This window comes from Toxoplasma gondii, chromosome Ia (assembly GCF_000006565.2).
Source record: "Toxoplasma gondii ME49 chromosome Ia, whole genome shotgun sequence".
NCBI classification, from domain to species: domain Eukaryota; phylum Apicomplexa; class Conoidasida; order Eucoccidiorida; family Sarcocystidae; genus Toxoplasma; species Toxoplasma gondii.
The window spans coordinates 89945-108046 of NC_031467.1; the positions used below are offsets into that span (position 1 = coordinate 89945).

An 18102-nucleotide genomic window follows, 5' to 3' on the forward strand; every position below is an offset into this window, starting at 1 on the left:
CAACTCACAAGGGCAGGTGACGGTATATCCTCTGTACGTGGCATTTCTATCACACAGTCACAAACTCGACGGGAATCTGGTGTTTCTGGTTTTACTGACTCATACGTGACAATACAAGACTCCTGAACGTTTGCTGTTCGGTACAATTACTGTCACCGTTTTTCGCGGCACTATCTTTTCAACTGAAAAGACACCTGCTAGAAAAATGTGTCCGATGCCGTGTGATACTGTGGCACTGTGTTCTGTAGATGAAGCCTGCTCTGTAGAGGAGCAACTCTGCCTGAAGCTTACAGTCGATTTTCGTTTTGACTGGCACATGCCCGTGCTCCACGATTACGGGACTCTCGTGGGGTTTTCCGCACTTTCGGGTGAACGCCCCTCTCCTGGGTGTCCCTACTGGGCTAACATCCCTCAGACGGGCAGTGCCCTGGACGAGATCATAGGATCCCTGTGTCCCTGAAAGAAAAGTCAGAGCAACAATTGAGCTGGATGAGCGCGACTGTTTCTTGGAGAAAATGCTTGGGAGATCCGTCGAGCACGACAGCCTCTGACTTAATTTGCCGCGTTCAGTCACAGAGTGCACTGTGGTCGTTATGCGTCAGCAGCTCTATTCTTTGTGTGTGCATCGAAGGGTCGCACAGGATCTTGAAATATTCCACCGCATTGGGAGGCTCCCACGCTTCATGAGGTTCGTTAGCAGTGTGCTCGAACTGTCGCGTTTTACGGATCACACGGATTCCTAAGGAAAAGGTTGCAAGGCAGTTTGCATGAAACTAGACTTCATCCCGTACTTCCGACGCACTGTTGAACTGTGTAGCGACGAATCGCTCTGCCGCCTGTTTGTCAATCGATTTGGCCTCGCAGGAACTGATCAGTGCCTTCATGTGAATCGCCTTGGCTTCCGATTTCCATTGCTGCAGTGACCGAGGCAAGGAGCAGTAGCGTTGGTAAACGCTTGACTGAAGCAAGTGAAAGCAGTGCGCTTTTAGGAGACAGTCAGTGTCTTGGATTTGTGGCCGGTACAAGACTGTGGACAGCGCAGCGAATGGTCACCTGCCAGCGTGGGTACGCACGGGGTAGCTTGTGTTCTAACCTGGCAGTCCGTTCTGCTTGCGAAGGTTGTCCGAGGTCCTGGAACCGGAGGTTCAACTGTCGAATATCGCAGTGCAACAGCAAACAGTTGGGCAAATTGTGTCAAGCATTTCCTCTCGCGAACCAAGCAGTTGTGGATAAGTTTGTGACACGCGACAGACGTGTGCACTTCGACTGTGACACTTCCCTTTCTCCCAGAAAACAGGACTCGAAGAGTGGATGATCATACACGTTCTTCCGTACATTTGTGAGCGGACTCATCACACAGGCCCAAGACTTTGCCCACTCTTTTTGTTCGGGACTGAGCGTTTAGTTGTTGACGACTTCGATTTCGATGTCAGATTACGCATTCATAGAAAGCCCTCCGTACTTGAGAGCAGGAAATGACATAAAACACACCGGGATGCAAACAGTCCGTGGACGCAAGAAAGCCTTTCCTGGAAAACGAGCGCCATCCGACGCCGCAAACACACAGTTCGACTTCAACAGATGAGCAACACGTCGACCAGTAGAAGCGTATGTAAGAGCCCCCGCGCATCAAACCCACAAACACTGCTGAGGTCGAACAATGAGCAGAAGCCTACCCACAATTTACAGCCATCTGTGTAAAACTACCGCCCGGCTTCGAACAGTGGAATCATTCCACAATCAATATCCGCTGCAGTTCCTGCACGTGCCAGAGACACTCTACGACCTGAGTCTCAATATGTTATGAGCCAACGTTTCCGCGTATTTAACATACTTTGGCACCACGGTTCGTTTGCAGTCAAAAGCATGTTTTGAGGACGAAGTTCATCACACTGTAGTTATGTAGTTATAGCCTCGATGTGAGCATCGTCCCAACTGATGCTCGTAGAACTCATGGCAAGATTTTGGGGGCTTGAGGCAATAATTACTCACTTTCTTCAAACCGTCATGGCCACTGAACTGACCTGGCTTCCAAGAAACAGGTGGCTTCGAGCCTCTGGTGTACATGACATCCTTGTAAAGACGTTCCCGCGCCGTGGTTGCCATTGCAAAACACTGTTACAGAGCCAGAGAAATACACCAACGGAGTTAGCTAATGAATTCGCATGAACCTACGTTCGAAAGTTCGATCATGGCTATGGATGCAAGGGACAGAAGGGTCCAGCGAACAAATAGGGAGGCTTCACTGAGCTCGGTAAGTGACTCAGAGAGTCCAGAAAAAAAACTGGCCCCGTGTGGGGCTGCTGCTGAGATGAGACATTGAGAACGAAGTTCTCCGATGCGGCAGTTCCACTGTAGGCCTCTGTTACGTCTAACGAGTTCTGGCGTTTGAAAATTCCAATCGAACACGGCAGTATGGAAGACACTGGAGCGGTAGCATAACTGCCGTATTGTTTTTTCTGGGTGGCTGCAGCCTCTCTACCTCACACTAGATACTCAGTTGCACGACGGTCGCATTGTTTTACTTTCGTAGGTTTGATTTACTGGATACATACTCTGAAAACAGCATTCGGTCATGCGGCTACGTCAATTATCTGCCACATCGTTCGAGGTGGTGTGATAGAACAGTTGACCAGGCTCCATCCCGGAACTCTTCGAGTTTAAAGGCGTCTGTGGACAGCAGGGCAAATGGTGGTAAAGCGTGCAGTGCCAGAGATTCGGTTCTGCTCGGTTATTCGTCTATGACGTACTTCACCCATTTAGCCTAAATGCGTGCACTCCTTCCCTCTGGTCTTCTGCCTTGGGCCGTAAAAGCTTGTGGACCATTCACTTCTGGGGGGAACCCGCGACGAGGCTTCTGTATCACACGCGAATATAGCAGGGCAGCCGAGTATGGGGTTGTTTCAGAAACGACGGAAGCATGGCCTCTCCTGTCAGAAGCAGAGTCGTGCTGCAGCGGGAAGCACTGAGTGTAGTCATCCTCCTTACGGGGGGCCACATCTACCACATCCGACCCGGCCGCCTCCTCACGGTGGGCAGATTCCAGTTGGCAGCCGAGCACCTTCTAATGACAAGTGTGCGCAATTTGTACACACCGCTTCAGTTCGGCCGACCACGTTGAAAGGCCACGGCAGTTCACCTTCGCGGGGCTGTGGGTCGAGCCCAAGACCACGGTCGTCGATTCCCAGAGGACACGATTACAACAGCCGTCCACATTCAGGGAATGCCATATTCCCGTTTCATGACTTTGGAAAGCGCCCGCCTCCAAGTGCACAACAGACCTACTGGGCTTCTCCGCCAGACCCTCGCCTACAACAGATAGGATCGAATGGCATGCGTTCACTCGGAAGTGATAGACACCTTTCTTCTTATCGCTGTGGCAAGTCATCTGGACACGCTTCAAGAAGCCACCAGAAATATGGTGATAGGAGGCAGCTGGACCAACAGACGAATCAGGTTAACAATTCCTCCGCACCGTCTCCGACGGGTTCAAGCTGGGCTCGATCACCCATGCCTTCCAGCACTAAACGGAATTCTTCCTTGCAAGCGCCTTCGTATGCAAGGGGGAGACCAGAGTCACCTGTCTCATTCGCCCGATCGGTGGAAAAGCGGAGCAATGCACCTCGCCACAGTTATCCCAGCAGAGGAAGTGCCAGACTGCATTCTCAGGTTCCCTTACGCAAACTATCGAATCACACTCATCACGTCACAGCACCTCCGACACGCAAGAGGTATAGTGATTCAAACAACTTTCCGGTTCTTGTCACACCGATGGAACAACGAGATGACTCCAACGCTAGACCCGAGTCTACTCCGGATGATGGAGTCGCAACTATTCCCAGCTGGCGCCGATTCACCGACTGCTGTGAGGCTGGTAGCTTCGACTCTGGCCCATCATATGCAGACGATCAAGAAAGGAACCAAATGCACCTACACATTTATCAGCCTCTGAAACCTACAGTGTTCAGTGAGTCAAACCCTCAACCAGCGCATTCCGCGCTTGCCACGCAGCAGTATTTCAATATCTTTGTTCCTCCAGCTGTGGAGAGGTATATGCCAGGAGGATTAGCCGGATCAGACACTGTACTTGCTTCGCGCGCGTTTCAGCAGACGGACTACGATTCTTTAGTGAACGCCCTTGTGCAGGAAAATATATACTACCAACAGTTGCTGGCGGAGCAGCAAGAGCAGTTGTACGCAACGGCGTCGTATCAAGCCATTCATTGCTCTCCGTTTTGGAGTGGGCCGGAACATAACTGGCAAAGCGGGTCAACGTACGGCAACTATTTTTATTCGCCGGGCGCCTTCTGGCAGGTCGATCAACAGGACTTTTTTCAGAATGAGGAATGGGCTTACTAAGCTTGTCCCGACATTGCTAGGTGCTGTAACTGGTTCCCGCAAACGATGTGACTTCAAATGAAGCATTCCTACTGCTCAGCTACCGCAAGGTAGGCGCAATTATAGACGTTGAAAAACGCGGTACCACAACGAGTTGTGGGCACCACATCACATTCTTTGCATGTTTCGGTAGTACCAATGTCGTTATTTCGCTAATGAGTGAGCCTTGCAGGGTGGTGGTTATTCTGTCTGTGGATCGTCTCAGGAGCACTTCGACTTAAGGATGAAGTTTGAGGTCGAGAACAATGGCGTTGGCGATGCAACACCTAAAACCTAGTAGCGCTGTGCATTACATGTCGGACGCTACCTACGCCAACTGAAGGCAGTTCAAACACACGCTGCAGAGTGCACCAACTTCACTGAATCTCATTTAGACTAGTGTATGAGTATCACCTGCCAAATTCAAATTCCTTCTCGTTTCATGACTCCATATCGTTAACTTTCAAAGGCAATGGGGAATCGGGTATTTTTCGCGCCTGATGAGTAGTGCTCGTAACTGTGATGCTGCTCATTATTAGGTCATCGTTTCTCAAGCATACTTCTCTAGTCCATCATTACCGCAGCATTGTCTTCGGTGGGGTTTGCCGTACTCGATCAGTAGTGCCAAATATGGCCCTTCGGAGCGTGCAGCACTCATCCGACTGAAGAAAAACTTTTCCTGTTGTTTTGCATAACCCGCTTTGACAACTAAAAAGTTGATTCTTCAAAAGAAGTGCCATGGGTATATGGAGTATGTCGGCACGGTCTATCTACTCTCATTTCGCAACACGACTATACGCCCCTGCGCTGTCGCAAAAATGGAACGCGTCAACGTGCACACCCTCTCGTAAACTTTACCCATTCATTTCACTCCCTCCTTCACCCTTTTATTTCAGAAATATATCCCGTATCGTTGATCCATTTAGTCCAGAAAAGTTTTTAAATTTCGTCAAAGCGGTTCGAACCAAAAAATATGAGGGAAGCACCAGACTCGTTCCCAGTAGAACCGAACCGCCACTTGATTGGCGTTTTTTTAATAGACTACTGCCGCCCTGTAGTTGAGTTAAAATTTTCCCAGCAGTTCACTGATCTGAGCAAAGGTCTTTCTTACGGATTCACCTGTTGGTGACATAACACAACGAGTATAATACGGAGTCAAGTCTGCGCATCTCTCTTTCCAGACAGTAATGCATTTTCTATTAACTCCATTAGGATTCATCAGCCTTGTCGTAACAAGTTTCATTCTGTGGTTTGACGATACTCTGGTCACCTTGAGATCTATTACATTTTCTGCCGGGCCGTGTGCCAATCCATAATCAGACTTTGAACCGCGTAGTTTTTCGTCTTTCTTCTAACACTCTCGGGGTTGGTGAGGCACCACTTGTTTTGTAGAACGGAGCAGAGAGTCCATTTTCGATGGAATTATCCGGCCAAAACAATGTAGTTTGGACATCAGGGAAGGTTTCGTCTTCTCGTTCCAGATACACATCGTGCAAATCGCTGAGGCTCTAACGCGCTAGGGACGTCGTCTCCAGTTCGATTAGTTCATTTTCCCCCGCCTTAAAACCATAACAACTGCAAATTATCCAGCTACTCACTTCCGCTGCACCAGGTGTGCGTCGAGTGGAAACAATCGATAATTGAACAATAGGTGGCTCAATCAAGTCATGGTCGAAGCCAGTGAATAACGACGACGAACAATACTTGGTTAATCGTTTGTAGAAGGGACTAAAGGCAGAGCTTTGCACACTTATTCGCCAACTGTTAACAATGAGGGGTTGACTACCTGAGTACTGGTCAGGAGACTACCCAAATGACAGTCCAGCCAAATCGTTTAAAGTTTAAGCGTACCGGTGGCTACAAGTGTGATCGAAAAACGGCATCATAAACTTTTTTTCCGCAGCCTGGGAAGGTGCCGCGCAGGAAAGACCAGACACGAGACATCTGTCGATAAGATGCACGCATCCGACGTGTTTTCTTGCTCTCTTGGCGAATTTTGCTTCTAACGGCAGAGCGTAGAATCATGGCAATGACCAGTACGACTCTCGCTTTCGCACTGGCACAGCGAAATACCGCACTTTTCTTGTTACTGCGGATACGGCAGCACGACCCAACATGTTAGAGTACGGGAACATTCACCCAAAGTTCGCATTTACCCCAGTGCACATTTTTTGACCCCGGCATTTGAAGAAAAAAAAGGCTGCCTTTTCCGTCTGCGCTTTGAGGATATTGTTTCCGTGTCTCTTAAAACTCTAGAGCAAGAAGGCGACAATGGGAAATTCCCGAAGAAGCATCAGCGTCCCCTCACAAGGCGGCTGCACCAGTTTCCTTTTCTCTTGTTCTTCTTCACCCTCGTGGCCATTCCTTTCCTCGCCATCACGGGAGAACCAGTCGCAGTGCGTGTCACCGATCTACCATTCCTCCTTCGTCACTGTGGCTCCTTCGCAGCTCTCGAAACCAGTTTCTGACGGGTCCCCAACTTGTAGATCTGCCAGTCCATTCGCATTTAGAGGATCAAAGACACGTGTCTCTTCATTGGAGAATAGTTTTGACGGGATTGGTTTCCGAGGGAACTCATTTCCGACGACATGTTGCAGTAACCAACCTGGTTCCTCTGGTTCCTCCACAAAGGGCTGGCTGCAACAAAACCTGAGCGATGACACGCCTGCTTCGTTGCTCGTGTGTCAAGAACGACCCCCAGCAGAAGCAGAACATTCTCCAGCCTTTGCGGATACTCGTCGTGGCACTTGTCGAATCCCCCTCCATTCATCCATCTCTCCTATGTCGTCTGCATTCCGTGAAGAGAGCTCGTCGCTCTCTGTAAAACGCAGCAGCATCCGTCAGGGAGAAAGGAAGGCTCTTCTGTTTCCGGCTCTCCCACCGCTTGATTTGATCGATCAACCACATCCAGCTGAGACCTCAGTCAGCTGGGGGAAGAATGGAAAAGAGATGTGTCATGCGAAGCCCAGAAAGAGAGCAACCTTCGACACAGATCGAAGTGACTCCGAACCACAACTGCTGGACTCATCCCCTGCTCGCTCCTTCTCTTCTTCCGTCGCGTTTTCCGCGCCTTCCTCGTTCTCTAGTTGTGCAAGTCCAAATATTTCAAGAGGAAAACAGAAAACTGTTTTTCGATCTATGGCTTTCACGCCTGTACCACGGGAGGAAGGAAACCCAGTTTTCGCTTCTCGCCCATCGCTGTCTTTCGTTGGTCTTGGCGGCGTGGAGACGACCGTTGCGACGCTCGGCAGCACCGCCGACGAAAAGAGTCACGAACGCTTTGTGTGCTCTCGAGGCGTGAAGCATTTCGAGTGGACAATAAGGAAGACACATGAACGCAAATGTAAACAAACTAGACGACTGGGGGAAAAGGCGGCAACAAGAGGGGAATCGGGTCCTCTTCTTATAATGTCACTGCACAGGCTGACACGCAACATGGGAGGCGAAACAACAACAGTGGACCCTCCACGATCTCAAGCCTTTGTCCCAGGTCCAGTGCTTCCTTCACTCTTTTATCGTTCCTCGTCATGCTTGTCTTCGCCGTCGTCTCAGACATCAGAATACAGACACCCGTGCGAAGCGTCTCCTGCTTCCTCGTCTCTCTCGTTCTCCCCTTCCTCGGCTTCACTGTCGCCTTCTTCCCCCTTTCGTTGCGACGGATGTTGCTCGAGTGTCTCATTTACACCGCGAGAACCAAACTCAACAGAGTCAGAGGGCAAGGACGAGAAGGAAGAAAAGGCGCGTGCACCAGGTTTCTTCCGCGAGACCCAAAGCTCGCGAACTCTATCGGAGACACGCAGACCCAGCTCGGGAAAGGAAGCAGCTATCGCAGAGTCTGAAACAAAGCTTTGTCTCGTTTCGCATGCACTGGCAGCTTCATCTTCGTGGTCGCCGTCAGCCGCTTCTGGTTCAGGTCTCGCAGATGAAGAGATGGAAGAGACGCTTGGGGGCCTGAAGGCCTTCAGCCGTGACGTACTTCACGTCCTGGAAGGTCAGAGAAAAAGGGAACCACAGACGGACCACGAAACGGTGGGGGAACCCAAGGATGCACGCTCTCTCTTAGCTTCCGTTGTGTCTCCAGAGTTCCAGAAGAGTAACTTGAAGAAGGCAAAGTCTGAAGAAAGGGACGAAACGTATAGATAGATATTGGAAGCTCCGTCGTCCACGGCAGCGCTGTCGCCCTCCGCTTGTGCTTCATCTTTCCTCTACGAAGATCCTGCTGTCGTAAACGGAGACAGCGAGGTTCCCTCACCCGTCTCTCTGTCCTCAAATGGCAGGACTACCATGGGGTTCTTTGCTGCAGCCGGAGAGCGTCCTCACAACGTGAAACTGGGCAGCGAAGTGAGAGGATCTACCTGTCTTTCCTCATCGTGTATTTCTGACATCTTTGTTCCAGGTCTTTGCCCTTCTTCGGGCGACTCGGACTGTTTTTCGCCTCTGCTGGCCTCTCCGGCTTCGACGGCTGCCGCCTCCCTGTGTCTTTCTCCTGGGAAGAACGAAAGAGTTCTTGGCAAAGGCAACACCGCACACAACGAGAAAGGCGAGAGAGAACACTGCGCAGAAGAGACGCCTGCTCGGCACACCCTCCACGAAATCCCAATTCTGACACCCACCAGACATCAGGACTCCTCGTGTCTCCTCTTTATCGACGCACCGTCTCCTTCGAGGGTGTCTCTCCTCCGAGCCCCCACTGGTTCAGAGCAGTCTGTTCTGTACCCAAACGAACCCCCATATAGGCCATCCACTGTTCGGTCGCTTTCTTTCTGCGAGTGTGTCTCCCCTTTGACTTTGCCGCCTTCTTCCCCTTCGTCTCACTGCGACGCCGAGGAGAAACTTCTAGCTCAGAAGGGCCAAGTGTCTCCTTCTGGGGACTCCACAGGTGCATGCAGTCCGGCTTCGCTCAGCAGTGCTTCGCGCCCCGTCTCTCCCGGTTCTGCGTCTCCGCGTTTTCCGCAAACTCGCCTCCGGATCGAGAAGAAAAGCGAAGAGCTAGGCCTCGAGAAACAACGTCCTTCTCCGTCAAATTCTTCCCCTGAACATGGAGGAGAGAACAAGACGAACAGTTGCCGCCCGAATGGGAGGAACTCGTGTCAGCCCCAGAACTCCAGAGAGGCAGAAGTTCTGGAATGCGGCGAAGAGTGGCGAAAGAACTTTTTCGAGTCCAGGAATCGAAGCGAGTCCAGAGAGTACCTTTCAGACTCCTTGTTATCTCCGCAGCCTTCCTCTCCTTTTGCCGCTTCCGAAACAACCTGTGCAGGTCCACGCGACTCGGGCAGCGTTTCGTCTTTGCTTCATTCTGCTTCGATCTCACAAACAGTGAAAACCTGTCCCGAGGCGGTTACATCGGCAGCGAGTTCCCTTTCTTCGGCGTCAACCCAGCCGCCAACGCGAGGCTCTCGTTCTCCTCCTTCCTTTTCTCGGCCCTCTTTGTATCCTCAGTCCTCCTCTCGCGCGTCGTTCGGATCTGCTCCGTCACCGCTCTGTCTTCCACATCCCACCAAGGGTGATCCTGGCACGCCTCGACGCGAGAGAGAAGAGAAACGGCGAAATCTCCTCCAGGATCCACTGCCTGGGATGTCACCTCCCTCCTTTCCTCGCATCGTCTTTGGCCACCTACGAGCAGCTCAAGGTAGCCACGAAGGAAAGCTCGGTCTTTCTTCTGCTGCTTTCCCTGAGTCATGCCCTTCAACAGTGTCGGCCCCCTTTAACTCTTTCGCGCCCTCGAGATCTGCCCAGTCTTCCTCTCTCCCGGTCTCTTCCACGGTCTCTGCGGGAGGTCGAAGCCCCCCGAAGGCCAAGCCGGATGCGCGACAGGGACAGGAGACTCAAAAACCTGGTGGAACTTCCCAACATCGACCAGCCCAAGAAGGCCGACAAGATTCAGGGAAAGAACAAGACTCTCGAGACTCGCAACCACTGTGCCCGAGAGAACTGCACTCACCTCCCCTTCCACCTCCCAATCATTCCCCATCCTCGTCGCAATCCTCCTCGGGTGCCGCGGTTCCTTCTTCGCGAGTGTCACTTCATTACTCTCCTCTCCCAGTTCCATCGTATTCCCTTTCAGTTCCTTCCTCTTCTCTTTCGATTCCATCGTCTTCTCTCTCTACACATTGGACACAAGAGAGTCGCCGCCTGATCACGGAGCTGAGTCACCGGCAGGTGCACTCTCAGAGTTCGTCTCTCTCGGCGTTGCTGAGCTCGGCACCTGCGTTGTCTTTGTTTTTTTCGACGCCGCCGGAAGCCCCCTCTCTCTCCTCCACTCCCGCCTCCTCCTTTCCCTCACTCAATGTTCCCTGTCACTTGCCGCCTCTGTCTCCAGAGCGAACAACATGCCTCAATGGAGAAGCCAGCGACTTCAGGTCTTCTGCAAAAGCTTTCGCTCCCTCTGCTCTGCATGCAGAGGCTTTCAGGATGCTTTCACCCCCCCCGCAGACCGGGCAGCTGCGCAGGTACCCAGAAACTTTGTCTGTGTGTTCGTTGTCTTCTCTCACTTCGTCTCTCTCTGCTGCAAGTTCCTCAGCCTTTTCTGCTTCCGCGGTCGCTGCATCTGTCGCTTCCCCCTCTTCGTCGTCTAGAAACTCCGCCCAGCTGGCCGTTCGCGGTGCACACATCGCTGCGCCTTCTTCTTCTTCAACTCAGCACGACGCCGACTGCCCGCAGTTAACAGACTTGGGGAGGTCTGAGGCGAAGGCTGAAAACGAGAAGGAAAAGGCTGGCTTCGCCGCCAGAAGCGATCTCGCCGAGAGAGCAGGAGCTATGAGAAGGGCCGAGACAATCCAGACGAATGAAACGCAGTGGCTTTCGGAGATCTCCAGCTTTTCAGGAAAAATGCTTGCGTCGTCGGCACAAGAGCCGCGAGAAGAAGCAAGCATGAGAGAAAGGCAAGAGCGGATCGTCAAAGACCGTGACAGAATCGAGGAACAAGGTCGTAACAAAGGCGACGCTGCCAGTTCCCTGTGCACCTCGATCCGTGGGTTCGACGAATCCTGTAAGGTGGAGACCGAAGAAAAAAAAAGCCTCTCTCGAGCCGCATCGGTCTCTAGCCAGAACGGCTATCCCCATATCCACCAGCCTCCATCACTCCCTTGTGTTTCCTCGTTTTCTGCATCCTTTTCTTCACTTCCTTTGTCTCCTCCATTTGTGTCTCTCCGTCACGAGGGAGAAGCGGACCGACGTGTACAGGGGTCGAGCGAAGAGCAACGGAGCTACTCGAAAGAAGGCGCGAGGAAGCGGGAGAGACCTCTGGAGGGAGAAGGAAAACGCATCCTGCTCTCGCGTCCGGAGCACGGCGTTCCCCCGGCGCTTCCCTGTGCAGAGGAAACTGGAGAAAGTTGCTGCTTCTCCGGTTGCGGTGGTCGCGGTTTGTGTCTTCCCTCTTCTGCAGATGAAGCGAGGGAGACAGAGACGCGATGGCGGTGCCGGGAGGCGAGAACGCGAGCAGGCAATACGCTCGTTGGAGAACAGCGGGAGAGACAAGCGACCTGTGAGCCTGAGCAGGAGCGCGGAGAGTGGCGAGAGGAACAGTGTAGAAGGGATGCAAGGCAGGACAGGAGAGAACAGAAGAACGCGTGCCAGCGGAGAGTACTTGAGGAGAGCCATGACGGCGACAAGGGGATAGGAGAGAGGGAAGGAGAGACACACAGTGAAGATGAGACTGCGGAAGGAAATCACAGAGACACAGAGGATGCAGAGGAACATGGACGGGGAATGTTGTTGAGGAAGAGCGGAGACAACTGCGAGCGCGTGGTTGGAGAGACGGACCAGAGATCCGAGTTTCATGTCTGTAGAGAGGAAGACGAAAGACGAAAGAACAATTATAAACGGAGGAAAGTGACGTCAGACGAGAGCGACGGCGCGATCCTGGAGGAAAAGACGGCTCTCCAGAATTACCAGCCGCTTCTTCTCTTTCTCCTTCAACAGGCTCAGAGAGAGTTGAATCTGCAACAAGAAAAAGTCAACCTCCAGTCTGTTTCCGGTGTCTCCAACCACCGAAGTGAAGATGAACGAACAAGAAGGTCTGATGACAGGACCGCCTCCGGCTTGTCCATTCCTTTCTCCCTCACACTTGTTCCTTCGTCTCTGCCTTCTTCTCTGCCTTCTTCTCTGCCTTCTCTTTCGTCTTCTCTCTCTGCTTCGCGTGGTGTCTCTGTTCCTTCTTCTCTCACCTCCTCTCTGGCGTCCTCGTTTTCTTCGTCTCTCAAGGCATCTCGGGGTCCGCCCCTTCTTCCCGTTCTCCCTGCCTCCTCTCTTCTATCTTCTTCGTTTCTTCCTTCCTCACTTTTCACTTCTTCGCTTTTGCCGTCAGTCGGAACGGTGCCTGCGAGCGCAACTTCCTTTGGCAAAAAAGAGGAACTGCAGAGACATGCAGAAACGCCGTCGCGCCTCTTTCATTTCTCTGAAATACGAGCCCCCTCGATTCCCTCTGCTCCCCCTTCGTCCGGTGTTTCGCATTCCTTTTTGACGGCGCTCCCTTCGCCTCCGATCTCTTCCTCATCTTCATTCTCTTCTGATTCCTCGCCTCCTCTCCAGGCGCCTCCGTTATTCTCGCGCCTCACCAGCTTTTCCTCTCTTCCCTCTTCTATACCTTTTCTTTCGCCTTTCACCTCTCCCTACTCCGGTGTCTCGCAAAAACCTCAGTCTCCCCAGCCTTACTCCTACCATACTTCTGCCTCCCCTGCCGTGCATGCATCGTCCCTGATTTCCCCCCATGCGATCACGCCTTCGCCTTCTTCACTTTCTTCTTCTCTTGCTTCTTCTTTTCCTTTTTCTGTTGCCTCTTCTCTTTCTTCTTCTCTTCCTTCTTCGTTTTCTTCTCCTCTGCCTTCTCCTCTTCCTTCTCTCGCTTCAGGTTTCCAGTACTCTGCCGGCTTTCCTTTTGATTCGTCCTCCTCCGCTCTTTCTTCTCGTTCGTCTCCATTCTCGTCTTTGCTCTCTCCCGATGTGTACTTTCAATTACTGCTTGAAAGTGAATCCGGCAAATGTTCGATGCATGCAGGGTCTCATGTTCGAGAGTCCCGAAGAAGAGAGGAAATGCAGAATCTTAGAAAGGTTGAGATGCCTCAGAACAACATCGTGGGTAGCAGCTGTGGTCTGTCCTCCAGCCGTTCGCTCCTTGCTTCTTGCTCCTCTACTTCCGTTCTCTCTCCAGGCTACTCCGGTGTTTCTCAAAATCCTTCTTACAGTCGTTCTTCTTCTCTCGCGGTTTCCGGAGTTCCTGCCTCGCCCCAAGGCCCAGCCTTTCCTCCTACAGCTTGTTCGTCATCCTTGTCTTCATCTTCTTCCCTCTCCGCAGAAGGCTTTTCCTCCCTCCTCTCAGATTCTTCGTCGGGCGCCTGTTCTCTGTATTCACCGTCACCTGCTTCTTGTTCCTCTTCTTCTAGCTCTACTGCTTTCTCTCTTTCTTCTTCTTCCTTTTCTTCCTTTTCTTCCTTTTCTTCTTTCTCGTCTTCCTCCGTTTGTGCCTCCAGTGCCTCCTCTCAGCCTGATTCGTCGACCTCTGCATCCTCTTCCCGTGTCTATTCTTCGACTCTCTCGCCGCCGTTTTCATCCGCGCTCCCACAGTTATCTCGCTCTGTTTTGCTCTCTTCTTGTGCGTTCCTTTCTCCACGAGAATCTGGACTGGAGACCAGCGTGGATATTCGACCTCTCGCTGCCCCAGCAGAGACCCTACTGCATGCGAAGAAGAGAAAAAGGAGAAGAGAAAACTCTGCAAATGCGTTCCGAGCTTCCAGCGCGCGGAGTGAGGACGCAGCGAAGAGAGAGAAGCACGGAGGTGCCGAGACACCCGCGGAGACAGGAGTGTCTTCGGCGTTCTCCCCAACCGCTGTCTCTCCTCCTCATCGCCGGACGCTTGCAGACTCGCCGGCGTTCGAAGACGATTCCAGTCGTCCACCGGCGAAGGTTTCTTCTCCCGCTTCTCGCTCTTGTTCTTCGTCTTCTGTCCTTCCCTCATCCCTGTCTCCATCTGCGTCTCTGGGTCGGAGTACAAACGGTTCCTCCGGCTGTTTGAGTTCTGGAAATCTGCCCTCAGTCGCAAGCGGCATGCCTCCCGTGGGCTTCCCCCCTGCTCCTCCTCTGTTTCCTGTCTCTTCCTCTCACCCTTCTCTGTCTTCTTCTCAGCTCTCTGATGCTTCCCTTCTGTCTTTCCAGAGAAAGCTTTCCAATCAGTGTGAACCGGCCGCTCCTCACGCTTCTCACCCAGCGTCTCTTCCTCCGTGCTCTGCCCATACGACCTCGTTGCCTTCCAGTTTCTCTCCCTCAGTTTCCACATCTGTCTTCTCACACCTGCGTTCTTCTGCCTCGGCGTCTGCGTCGTCGCTTGGAATTCTCCCGCAACCGCACGGTTTCTCCGCGTCTTCACAGACAGAGGCGTCCTCTCTTTCCCTCTCTGTCGAACCACAGATCAAGTTCTCGTCTTCTCACGATGTCGCCAGCCTCCCCTCTCGCGCACCGTGCCTCAGTTCTTCGTCAGTGGAAGCTTCTTCTTCCTCCTCCTCTCTCGCCTCTTCGCCTGTCTCTTCGAGAACGTCGCGCTCTTCTGTTCGACTTCACACAGTCGCGCAGGAGTCCGTGGCTTCTTCTTTGTCTGGGGCGCCGCGAGAGTGGGGTGACGCAGTGGAGAAGCCGAACGACGGCCGAGCCCAAGAGGCGATTTCTCTCTCCTTGTCTGGGGAGTTCGTCGAGGACGTCTCCACGGCTTCGTCGATGTACTACCTTTCTTCTCTTGCGCCTTCCTCTCTGCAGAAAAAGCCAGCCGTTTCCTCACCGCCTCCTGCTTCCCCGTCTCGCACTGCTGGCGGAAGAGCGACACAGTCTGTCGCTTCTGTTCCCTCTCTCTCGGCTGCTCGCTGGGCTGCTGCAACCTACGCTGTCGGTCCGCTGCCGTCATCTCTCTCTCCTTATCGACAGGTTCCTTCTCCTCTCGGCATTGCCAGTGCAGAGTTCGCTGTCGGAAAAGGCCAGTCTGAGGAAGCGAAGCCACTGCGAGAGAGGGATGACGGAGACAGGAACGCGCGCGACGGCTCGGAGTCCCCTGGGGGCGAAGAACAGGGCGGGGAAGGAACAACGGCAGGAACCGAACAAGAGAGGAAACTCAAAGAGCTCAAAGAGAGACACCCAGGAGATGAGAGACACACAGAAACATGCAAGTGGATAAGAAGACGCACGAGAGACAGAGAGAGGAAACGAAACCTCGCCAAGAAGAGCGCAGAGCCTCACCTCGAGAAACTGAAAAAGCAGTAAAAGCGAGGGAAGGAAAGCATCGGAGACAGTGGAGACAGTGGGGAACGTGAAGACAGCGAAAGTAGCTGAAGCAGACGAGGGAGAAGCCGAAAACCTGCAAGCGGAGAAAAAGAGAGAGGAGGGTCGGAGGCAACGCGAGACAAGTCGAGAATGTCGAGAAACAGTTTTGATTTGAGTGCGACGAGGAGAGGAGGGAGGAAGTAGAGAAGAGATAAGTATCACGAAACACAGAGAGAACTGGAGAAGAGCGAGAGAGGAAGAGGAGACTTGAGGAAGCCGACAGTCAAAGCGAGAAGCAGAGAGCCACCAGCTGCAGCAGCGGTGGGCGGAGACAGTTGAAGGAAGCGAAGAAGTCGAAAGCGATGCTTCGGCCTCGTGGCGGACCTGGAGGAGAGCAGAGAGTCGCGACCGCGGAGAAGAAGAACAAGAAGAACGGCACACGAATTTCAAGAAGGAGAACGCGCGCGGAGGAGGATAGCAGCAAGAAGAACCGACGACACAAGAAAAGGGGGAGAAGAACGAAAAGAACAGGAAAACAAGAAGGAACAAGACCAGGGAGGAGGAGAACGAGAAGTGAGAACAAGGAGAAGAACATCATTTCTGCCTCTATCTATATTTTTCAGTGTTAACGGAGTCCTCACGCTTCAACGGAAAGAAACGTAGACACCTCGAGACTTGTCTTTCAGCTTCCCGGGATGCCCTTTTGTCTCCACGGTGATTCATCTTTCTAGCGACCTCTTTAAAATCTGAGCAGAAGCAAGATCACTCGCTGGCATTAAGGAGAGAGTTTCTCGTCCGTCCTTTTGTTTTCCCTCTCTCTGTTCTCGTCTTCAGCGTCTGGACGCGTACGACGAAAAACATCCGGGAGACAGAGAAGATATCCGAGATTGCGTGGTAACTGTCCTTGTCGTTTCTCCTGCTCTCCTTCCAAGTTCTTCGCTGTGTTCGGCTTCCTGCTCCTTTTTCTCTTGTCCTTCCTGTGTCAGCACTGCTGTGCTTCTGCTCTGCTTCTCCGCATTCTTCCTTCTGTTCTTCTCGTTTGTCTCTTTCCGACGAGATGTCGCCGGCATGGCGTTGCTACGTCGCCTCTGCAAAGACGTCACCTTTCCTCTGTAGTCCCAAGCCTTTCCCCCTCCCCTTTTCGTCTCCCTTCTTCCAAGTTCCTCATGCTCCTCCGTAACCACCTGCATGCAGAGGTGCATGCAGACACAAATATGTATTTTCACACGCATGCACTTGTGCGTAGAAAACTTCTCAAAACAACCGGGACACACATGCATTAATATATGCTAACATATACAGGAATACATGTATAAATATATGTATATATATACATGTGTGAACATACAAATACATCAAGGCATATACGTATACATCATTATATATATATATATATATATATGCATAAATATGTGCTTGCATAAATATAGATATATGCATGGAACGGTATATACATGAAATTATATATATATATATATATATATATATATATATAAATTCATGTCCGGCTAATAGTGAGCAAGGATTCGATGCGGATATAACTGTGAGAGGAAAGTAGATAGCATCCCTCATGCCTCTTGAGAAAACAGTTGACGGTTCCCGCGATGAACGAAATGCGCAGAAGACAGAAGGCGAATCGCTTTTCGTCGGCTGTGCTTCTCTCGCTCGTCGGGTGCATGCAACTGTAGCATGCCTCGATTGAAAATAACTGAAAAAATTCTTTGGAGAGAGACGGAGGGTGCACTCCGCTGAAAGTGTTGAGAGAGAAGCTTTTTCTACCGAAACTTTGTGTGGAGAGAACCAGTCGTTATACAGACTCGATTTCCACGCGGTAAAAAAGCGACAGATGTTTGTGGGGAAATCAGAACTTGGGATGAAGCTCTTCGTTACAGTCGGGCACCGAGCGTATCCGTGAGACGTCGAGCTTCCTTTTTCGATGCTTTTGGAGGAAGAGTTCCCTGAATTACTCCACTGGTTCGGCCTCTCATCTCACAGCCTAAGCACGAGTCTTGGGAGAGTGCCTGCAGTGTCTCCAGTCGCCAGAGACCTCTTTGCAGTCCGTGGAGGAACGCATGCGTTACACCAGAGACGGAAGGCACTCGACTCTTGTTTGGATTAACCGCTATTCCTGGGATTGTATTTTGTGCAGTGTTTGCCTCATCTACTTGTTCCACGCATATTCTCGACCCAGTTCTAGACACTGCACGCTACTCCTAGGACTGTGTATCATACGCTGACACTCTCATCGATTTGTTCCATTTTGAGGCGCAGCACTGCGACCTGCAGAGAAAGAGAGAGATACTTGGTGATGAGAGAGAAAGTTGGTGATGAGAGAGAAAGTTGGTGATGAGTGAGGAGTGACAGCATTGAGCACAGACCGACCTCTGTCTCTTCCAGGAATTCCACCACAGGAGAACTGCCATACACAGGCAGCTGAGAAAAAACAAAGAGGCACTTTCCGGAAAAAAGAAGAAATCCAGAGGC

General features: G+C 51.9%; 3 protein-coding genes across 3 annotated transcripts; all 3 read left to right on the forward strand.

Moving 5' to 3' along the window:
• Positions 1 to 2777: 2777 nt before the first annotated feature.
• TGME49_293010 (hypothetical protein) lies at positions 2778 to 4359 on the forward strand (the record flags this gene model as incomplete). The annotated part of the gene is made up of 2 exons (XM_002370072.2): positions 2778 to 3031; positions 4108 to 4359. Exons 1-2 carry the CDS (start codon positions 2921 to 2923, stop codon positions 4357 to 4359), a joined length of 363 nt encoding a protein of 120 aa, XP_002370113.1. The 5' UTR covers positions 2778 to 2920.
• Positions 4360 to 6648: 2289 nt separating this feature from the next.
• TGME49_293020 (hypothetical protein) lies at positions 6649 to 8520 on the forward strand (the record flags this gene model as incomplete). Its single annotated transcript, XM_002370073.1, has 1 exon — positions 6649 to 8520. The coding sequence occupies one exon, from the start codon at positions 6649 to 6651 to the stop codon at positions 8518 to 8520; it is 1872 nt and encodes a 623-aa protein (XP_002370114.1).
• Positions 8521 to 8661: 141 nt separating this feature from the next.
• On the forward strand, positions 8662 to 15618 carry TGME49_293030 (hypothetical protein; the record flags this gene model as incomplete). The annotated part of the gene is made up of 1 exon (XM_002370074.1): positions 8662 to 15618. The coding sequence occupies one exon, from the start codon at positions 8662 to 8664 to the stop codon at positions 15616 to 15618; it is 6957 nt and encodes a 2318-aa protein (XP_002370115.1).
• Positions 15619 to 18102: the final 2484 nt, after the last annotated feature.